The sequence below is a fragment of the Neolamprologus multifasciatus genome, chromosome 2 (genome assembly GCF_963576455.1).
Source record: "Neolamprologus multifasciatus chromosome 2, fNeoMul1.2, whole genome shotgun sequence".
In the NCBI taxonomy this organism is placed as follows: domain Eukaryota; kingdom Metazoa; phylum Chordata; class Actinopteri; order Cichliformes; family Cichlidae; genus Neolamprologus; species Neolamprologus multifasciatus.
The window spans coordinates 3,274,165-3,283,409 of record NC_140440.1 but is presented as its reverse complement, the minus strand read 5'-3'; the positions used below and the strand labels follow the sequence as shown (position 1 = coordinate 3,283,409).

The 9,245-nt window shown below is 48.1% G+C and overlaps 1 protein-coding gene across 1 annotated transcript; it reads right to left on the bottom strand.

Moving 5' to 3' along the window:
- Positions 1 to 960: 960 nt before the first annotated feature.
- g3bp1 (GTPase activating protein (SH3 domain) binding protein 1) lies at positions 961 to 9,225 on the bottom strand. The gene is made up of 12 exons (XM_085182891.1): positions 9,085 to 9,225; positions 4,984 to 5,100; positions 4,704 to 4,785; positions 4,257 to 4,430; positions 4,069 to 4,159; positions 3,752 to 3,845; positions 3,329 to 3,557; positions 3,144 to 3,248; positions 2,660 to 2,777; positions 2,338 to 2,463; positions 2,149 to 2,258; positions 961 to 2,053 (listed from the first exon to the last, which is right to left on the bottom strand). The coding sequence occupies exons 2-12, from the start codon at positions 5,076 to 5,078 to the stop codon at positions 1,814 to 1,816; spliced, it is 1,464 nt and encodes a 487-aa protein (XP_085039017.1). The 5' UTR covers positions 5,079 to 5,100; positions 9,085 to 9,225; the 3' UTR covers positions 961 to 1,813.
- Positions 9,226 to 9,245: the final 20 nt, after the last annotated feature.

Below are 9,245 nucleotides of genomic sequence, written 5' to 3'. Positions count from 1 at the left end.
GTTTGGATTCGGGAGACAGACATTATCTCTACTTTTAAGATTAGGCTTAAAACTTTCCTTTTTGCTAAAGGTATGGAGAGGTTTTACCTGTCGATGACCACGGCCTTTCACAGTGAACTGCATGTATTGCTGTTACCGCCATGACTGATGAAACCTTGCTTTCATAAACCAGCGTTAACCTGCTCTTCTCCTTCTTTTGTCCCTAGCTGGCAGTCGGTAGGGGAGGTCATCCACGAAGCCAATATGTCTCCATGGGTGTCGTAGGGTTTCCATCTTGGTCAACAATGCACTTCCAGACCTTGATCTTTGCTTGCTCAAGGGTTAGATGTTGTCGTTTAAGATAGTCTTCAATTTGCTCGATCCAAGACTTCTTTGTGGCGATGATTGCTCATGCAGCAGATGCGGCCAAACCAAAAAGCTCTTCTATCGAGGGCTGCGGGTGACATTGACGATATATCATGCTGTTGCTGAGCCGGTCACAGAGGGATGCTCGGAGAATCTGACGCAAACGGCACATTTGGAAGAACTCGAGCTTGTTGAGTTCGGGCTTGAGGATGACCCAGGTCTCAGACCCATAGAGAAGAATTACCAGTGTGTGGTACAGGCGGATTTTGATAATCAGGGTGAAGTTCGTCTTCCTCCAGACGCACCATTGGAGGGAGCCGAATGCCGCTGCTGCTGTGTTAACCAGCTGGTCAAATGAACACTGTCACACATGTCCATAGACCTTGGCCTTGTTATGGTTTAAATGAATAATTTATAGTTTCTGGATTAAGTGAAGATAAAACTCACCTTTTTTTTTTAAATCAATTAAAGGCATTAAAAGAAAAAGATCAGTATTAAAGCTTCTCCTTCTTTTAAGCATCCATGTTCCTGGACATGGACACGTGCTGCCGTTCTCAAACACGTTTAACTCCCCGTGCATCCGTCCACAGACTGAAAACAAGCTCCAAAACAACGTTCAAAACAGTAATTCACTTTAATTTAGTTCTCTCGTTGGCCGGTGAGCTCGCTTTAAACATGACAAATGAAGTGCATCGGTAGAAGCCTAACAACGGGTTTGGAAACATGCTCCATTCAGACACGTCTGTCAATCCACATATTACAAGCCAACATTATTATTACTCAAATAAAACCACTATAGTTCAGCTCTTGACCTGATAGAAAAAAAATAAGACAGATCCATCGCTAGATACAACGGTGGCAGCAATACACAGGATTGCCCAAGCAGTAAAGTACACGTTCCTTTAAGAAACAGGGAGAGAACGCGAAAAACAACACCTAACCTCTGGGTTCATTATCCCCAATTCAAGTAGTATTTACCCTTTATGTGTTTGCATGTTTTGATTTGTTTAATAAATTCAAGTTCAGCATGAAAAACAACAAAAAACCGACAAGAGTCCAAATAATACGTGTTGGTGGAGGTCAAAGAAGAAGAGGAGGAAAAGACGATGGGAGAAATGAGTGCGACGTCCTCAAATCAGGAGGTGAGGGGGGGGGAGGAGGCTGGAGTGGAGGGCATCCGGGGAGGAGGAAGAGGCAGCCATCTTCAGGAGAGACACATGCTGCTGAAATCAGCAGGAAGGAGCGGGCAGAGCTCTCGACTAAACCTGCGTTGATTACTGAAACCTGTTTTGACGCTCATGCGCCAGTAGGGAAACGACGAGGAACCACGACCGCACAGAGTTCCTCGCTTTTCCCTCCCAGGAGCGGAGCAGAGAATTTGGCCGTGTCCAATCAGCTCCTGCTGCGGCAGGCACACACCTGCTCAGGTAAATGACAGTAATGAACTCAGGTTCAAAGGCCGGGAGCCTCACTGGCGGGGGGCAGGGTAGCGTCCCTCGCTGGGTCCGGCGCCCCGTCCGGAGCCAAAGCTGGGTTTCTGTGACGTGCCTCCGCGGGCAGAGGGGCCCCGGGGTCCCCCGCTGCCCCCAACCCGCTCTCTGGGCCCGCCGGGGCCGCGAGGCCTGACGTCCCGCCTGTCGCCCTCTCTGGCTGACCGGGTTTTCTTCTCCTCCACGTTCAGGCGCACGTCGCCTCGGAACTTGATGGGCTGAAGGAGAAAAGAGGCATTAAAGCGGTTGTCACGGGCCAAGACACAAACAGCTGAGCGTGAAGCTCCTTGGCTGAAAGCATCAAAAAGCTCACCCTGTTACTGAGGATCTTCTGGACAGGCTCAGAGTCGTCGAAAACCACAAAGCCAAAGTTTGGAAGCTTCCCTCCGCTGTTGATCCTGAGCTCCAGGACTGTCCCGTACTCTGAAAGACGCAGTAAAAACAGTCAGATTTTACACCTACAAACAAAAGAAAAAACAAAGTTTCACACAATCCAACTCACGCTCAAAGAACTCCTTCAGTTCGTTCTTGTCCACGTCGTGAGGCACGTTCCCCACAAAGAGTTGGTGTGCGTCGGGATACCGGACCACCCGGCGCCCCTCCGACTCACCCTGCTCTCCTTCTCGAGCTGAGACAAACAAGAAGAGTCCTTTTCAGACACAGCTTCTCTGTGTTCAGCAAAAATGACAAATCCAAACACCCCGAGGAGACCCCGCTGTCACAAATCAGCCAGGGACACCTTTGCAGCCGAGCTCCTCTGAGGTGCTTCGTGATGTTACCTCTGGTTTACAATAAAGGCCTGCTGCTGACGGGACTATGCGTACCTGGTCTGGGGCCTCTGTGAGTGGGCGGAGGACCTCCCGGCCTCTGTTCCCTTGACCTCTGGTCTCTCTGTGGTCTCTGTGCTGGTGTCTGGGACTCTGACTTCACTTCAGCTCTGGGCTATGAGAGTCAAAATGCATTTTAAACAAAAAGTTTGTTTTCTGGACTCGGGGGTCTGATTATCATCACAAACGTGCTGCTGGCAGAAGCTATGTGTCCTCTGCTCTCAGAGCCCTCCCATCATCTTCTACCCAAGAGAAGCAATTGCATCATAAAGTGAGATTAAATCTGCTTTTAAAATAGTGACATCTGCTGCCAAAGAGTAAAAGGACAGCCATTTCCAGAAAAATGCTGAGAAATCAAAGTCTTTGTGTTTATATTTGCTAATATTTGACATGAATGTTCATTCAGAGCATCACGGCACTTCTGAACCCACACCTGCGACATAAAGCCTGAGCAGGGTTCTGAGGGAGAACAGGGACTCACCGGTGCTGTGGGGGTGACTTTGACGACATGGGGAGGGATTCCTGAGACAGGGACAGCCCCGCTGGGAGGGAGGTTCTTACTGGTGACCAACGCCCAGGAGAACGGCTGGAAGACAAAGGAAGGAAATCAGATCCTCGTGTTCGCCACTTAACCCAATTCATAAACGCCGCCACACAACCACCTACCCTGTTTTCCTCCGGGGCGGCGGGGGCGGGCTCGGCAGGTGCAGCGACAGCTTCTGTAGCGGATGGTGTGGCGGGGGCAGGGCTTTTCTCTGTCTGCTCGTCAGTCTGCGTGTCCGGCTTCGTCTCGGGCTTCAGCTCCACCGCCTCGGCCTCCTTCTCTGCTTCCTGCTCTGGCTCTGGGCTTGCCACCACTGCTTCCTCCTCGTCACCAGGAACGGCTGGCTCTGAACTGGAAGCGAAGAGAGAAGTTCACTTCACTGAAAACGCTACTTGTGGCAGTTTGCTTTAGAACTCCAGTAAATAAAACTGTGACATCATATTCCTCTTCAACAACCCGGATGCAGCTTTGTTCTGTGCGTTTAAATATTCAAGTTTAAACCTCGACAAGAAGGTGAGTCTCTTCAGCGCGCTTCGATCACATACCAGGCTGCTGGATCGTAGAAAGGAGCTGACTCCTCGGGAGCCACGTCAGGGGAGGGAACCCTCTCCTCCAGCTCCTCCACCTCGTCCTCGGACTCTGAAAACCAAAACACGTACGTAACATTAAATATCCGCGCGAGACTGTGGCTGTACTAACAGCAGCAACGCTGAACTTCCTCCACCTCTGCTCTGAAAACACTCGACTCACTACCCGAATATTTTCATCCCCATTTAACCGATCAGACATGTTCAGGATTTCTTAATCTGATCTCTGAAAGAGTCATGAATCACAACAAAAACAGAACTAGATGTGTTCTCACCCTCAGGCGGCTCAGAGTCAGAGTCACCAAACACTTCGTCCTGGTAACGGAACACGTCGTTGTGGACGTAGAATTTGTTTGCAACGGTTCCCTGAAGGAAAGGAAAACCCATCAATCAACACTTTCTACTGCGGGTTCATGTCACAGATCACATGATAACAGGCTGAAGGCGCGATGGAAGTACTGACCTCGGGCGCCAGCACGAAGGTCTGCATGAATTTCCTCATGGGCTGCATGTTGTTGGACAGCTCGCCCATCACCTGCACCACCACGCCCTCATTCAGGGTGGCGTGAGCGTCCACGTGTCTGATCTTGGTGTGACAATCTCGGAAGCTCAGAGCCATCACCCTCTTATGGATCTCCTGGAAAAGAGAACAGACAGGCCGAGTCAGACTTCCCGCGTCCAAACCTAAAAACTATGAACTCAAACTTCATGCTTGTGGTCAGACGTCAATCAGAGGACGCCGCCTCGTTCAGCTTATCATTCAGGATGGGCCAGCCTCGTCTGAAATTAGCCTGCGTATGTGTGTTTTAATTTAAGCTGTAACTATAACATATTACTTTGTAGTACAGTTACATGTTCCTTCTAGCTCTTTGGAATTGACCTTAAAGCCACAGCCTGCCACTTTACTTACAGATTGTCCGTAAACGGCCTCCGCCGGTTTGCCGTTGCTGTCCAGGCCACCGTGCACGTAGGATGAGTTCTTTCCATAAAACCTGAGTGCAAACAGCAGAGACGGGTTTAGTGTGTGCAGGAAGACATTTACAAAGACAGCGGGCGAGCGTGTGACGCTTCAGTCACTCCCTCGTATGCTGACAAGAATTTCACTCGCATGTACTGTACCAGTGTACCTGCACATGTGATGTGACAATAAAAGTGATTTGATTTGACAGACAAACAGCTGCCAGCTGTACCTGTGCAGGTAGTCGGGGGCCTGGTTCAGGAGTGTGTAATACTGTCGGACAAACTCTCGCCCGACCAGCTGGGCACTTGGCTTCTCCATCACCATTTCTTTGGTCAACTTGAAATCTCTGCAGAGAGAAAGAGCAGGCTGAGATCAGCAACAGGACAGATGATATCACTACAAACAAAGAAAGCTCCGCTCATCCCGACAGCTGTGAACAAATTCATCATGGACATTTTAGTGCCACAAATACGGAGACATGAGGACTGCACAGACTGAGAAATCTGCTCAATGAAGTCATTCTGAGCTCAGTAGTCTCTTAAACGTTGATCATTCAGAGCAGCAGACCCCGTGGGGTAGAGGAACTTTGTTTCAGGTGCTGATGAGCTGCTCATGCAGACCGACTCATCGCGTTTCAGGCTCGGCCTCTACGTGTTTGTGACGCCTGTATTCAGCAGAGCCGACCCATTCTGCCTCGTCTGTGTGCACCGATGTGAAAACGGCCCTGGAGACGATTTTCACAGGGCGTGGACACTAACCCACAGAATTAGCAGAAAATGTAAAAAAAAAATAAAAAATTTCGGGACGATAAGTGTCTTACATTGGGATATGAGATTTTGGTCATATCGCACAGCCCTACTTTCTGACACACCTGACTTTACGCTGAAAGTCTTATTAAAAAACAGTTTCTTCTGTGGCAGATAGCACATCGTCCACGGGAAACTGCACGAACATTGACTATGTTTTGGAATGGTTGCAGACTATGGCTTGTTCAGATGTGTTCTACAACAACTATGATGCAAACAGGTGTCAGAAGCAGGAAGCTTGCTGCGCTCCACAGACACGCCTGGCATGCTCAGACAGACCTGCATACTTTCCCTGTTTCTTGAACATTTGCAGTTTTTACAATGAGACCCGCTCAGGATTTTTCCACAGAAAGCTGCAGGGCTCGTCAGACTCGATGGATTGCCCGCTTCGTGCCTCTACTGGTAGATTTTCTCTCTGTAGCAACATGAATGGAGTCTATAAGGAAGACTGGAAAAAGTCATTCCTGCTGTGAATTCCTCAACAATCAATCCCAAGGTCCTTCTTTCACGCTGAATGGAAATGAACCACAGGAAACAACCAGCTGGGTCACTTTACTGTGGCAGAAAGAGCTGGTGGCTTTTATTTGAGGGTCTCTGCTAAAAACATTTCCAGGGTATCCACCTGTGAAGCCGGCAGCCCGCTTGGCCTCCTCATCTGGATATTTTTAGACAGAAACCACGGCTGCTACATGAGCTACTCGCCGACTCTACCCGCTAACCTCTCTCAGTGTAAAACTCCAACAATAGGACAAAAAAAGCTCAACACGGACAATGTGTTAGCATCTAATGTTTATTTCAGTAACAGTTTTGGCTTTAATCTGTGTTCTGTTGTCCAATATCTATTTAATGTTTTTTTAGGTTTAATAAATCAACAAAGTCTGAGTAATGATATTAAATAAACCTGATCTCAACATCAACTGAAACAACGGTGATGAACATCTGTTATGATATCCAAGAACTACAACCTGCAGTTCCTATAGCATCCAGCAGGGGCTCCAGCAGCAACTCAGTTAAAATGAACATGTTTACAGCCTGAAACAAACTAGTTTGTGGTCTCTATAGATGAGTTCTACCTTTATAAAAGCTGTTTAAACTGGACTAGGGTTTGCATTATTAGGGGCGTGGCCTCTGACAGGTGGTGGTGACACAGGTGGCCTGCAAACATCCTAAATCACAATTCATGTTGATCTGAACTTTGTTGCTTTGAACTGTACAGTGTGCAGACTGTCCAACTTGGGTAAAATCAAACAAAAATCAAAGTACGACAAGTATTACATTTAGAAGGTTGTGCAGATTACACCGGCCAATGAGTATTTTGCTGCTGGGCTTCGTTCAGCTGTGCTTTCATGAATTTCGCTTCCAGGTTTCAAATTTTAAAAAATGTTTTCTTCAAGCAAGCCTAGTTTTTTTTAGCTGACTTAAAAAAAAAAAGAAAAAGAAAAGACAGTAACGTATTTCAGTGTTTAACAAGTTTGGTCTCCAGAAAAGTGAAGGCAGAATAAAAGGAGGCGTATTTGTTGCCCCTGAACTCCGAACTGATACTGAATCCGCAGCACACAAAACACTCGTGGACGCAGAGTGAAAGCAGAGAATCACGAATCATGAGTGTGAAACATAGCTCATCAGATGATTCAAGACTCATGTTTCTGTCAACAACAAGCACAGGGAAAGATTTCATCAAGACATAAATGTGACCGAAGACCGATATCAGGGAAAATGTAATCCAGGCAAGACGGTGACTGCTGCTGGTCATCGCAAAGAGCGACAGATGTAATGAAGCGCTAGTGAATCATATACTTTTAATCTCTTTTATTTACATAAATTGACAGAAATTTGCTTTAATGCATCTCTCGCTTGTTTCCCAAAACCAGTGAAGGCACAATGGTCTCCTACTCCCACACCCCAACATCTTTCTCCATCTCTATCCCAGCATCATCATCTGTTTCACTACACCAGTGGTAGGCAACTCCAGGCCTCAAGGGCCAGTGTCCTGCAGGTTTTAGATGTGTTGTTGATCCAATACAGCTGATTCAAATGGCTGAATGACCTCCTCAACATGTCTTTAAGTTCTCCAGAGGCCTGGTAATGAACTAAGCATTGATTCAGGTGTGTTGACCCAGGGTGATCTCTAAAACCTGCAAAACACTGGCCCTTGAGGCCTGGAGTTGCCTACCCGTGCACTACACCTAGGAACCTCCTGAGATTTTCCTCTTGTCCTCCCGCCTAGCAGCTCCATCTTCATCCAGTGTATCCACTCTCCCTCGATTTTGAGCCATCCCTCTGATTTACTAATTTCTAATCCTGTAAAACCTGATGCTTAAGATTAAATCTATCTCAGGTGAGCCTAACCATACCTTGGATATCCTGCTCGAGCATGCTTCCTGGTCTTTATTTTCATGTCTTTGGACATTTGATAAACTTTAAATCCATTTTCGGTTAATTAATTAAGCCCTGCACTCCTACAATTTGTCTTCCTCCTCCTTACCCCCTGGGCTAGCCAAGGAAGATGGCCGCCTTCCCTCAGCCTGCTGTTGAAGGTGTCTTCTTGTTAGAGAGAATTTAGCCCCCTGCTAACACCGGGAGTACACGGGATCACTGGCCTTCTCTCTACCTTCCACCGCAAAGTGCTGTGCAGATAAATGTGCACACCTGTACACACAGCACGAGCCATCTGTTGCTGTGACACACCGCCCAGCCCTCCCTGGTCCACCAGGCTTTAAGGTGGACTAGCCCAGCTAGCCTAAAAACGTGCCCCAATGCTTCCAGCTGGCTCTAGCTTAACGATCCGAGCTCCGCGTGAAGGACCGCGATGCACGCACACAAAGGCCGCGGCGTGCCCGCTGCCTGGAGCCGCTCACCGGCTTACACGCGAGCCTCAGTGGACTGTTCCACCGATAACCGGGTTCACATGGCATGCTAGACGGCCCTCTCCGGAGCCAAGCTGTGGAAACTGAGCGAACACACGGCTCCCAAAGCGAGGCAGGGCGAGCGGCGGCCGCAGCACGTGTCCCGGCCGGCCACCCCTCCGCTGCTGCCGGAGAGAGCCCCGCTAGCAGCTCCGAACCGGGACCGAAGGGTGAACCAAACACGAAATTTATCTTTAAACTATTTATTTAAATTAACATGTAGGGACTATACGACAAAATGGAGAGGTAAAAGAGGCAGTAACGACCGAGCCACGGCTAAAAGAGAGCTCCATGTGGGGGATGGCTATATCCTGGAGACCAAACAATCAAGCCGGTAGCTCATTTGGGAGCCGTGTGTTTCGACTTTTTCACGCAATAACAGTTATTATACCATCCGATGGCAGTTCAAAATACTCAAATATTGTAATTTATAAGTAATACACGATTATATAATTATACTCTAGTTACAATGTCATTAGGGTTGCTAACAGCATCTCCCCCTCTACACCAGGCTGTAGACGCGGCCTGGAAGACCGATCCAATTAATAAAAAACCCAGGTGATATAAACTAATCACACACAGAGATGTTGGATTAGATTACAGAGAAGAGTAACTTACCGCCTGGTGAATTATTTTGGGCAAAACTGCGCTTTACAGACAGGAAGTGTCTTAGAGTCACAGCAGCGGCTGCCTGAACGCTAACGGCTTCACAACGTGCCGAAATGCTTAGTACCGGCCTCGGCTCCACAACCGAACGTGCTATTCTGCCCGCCTACGTG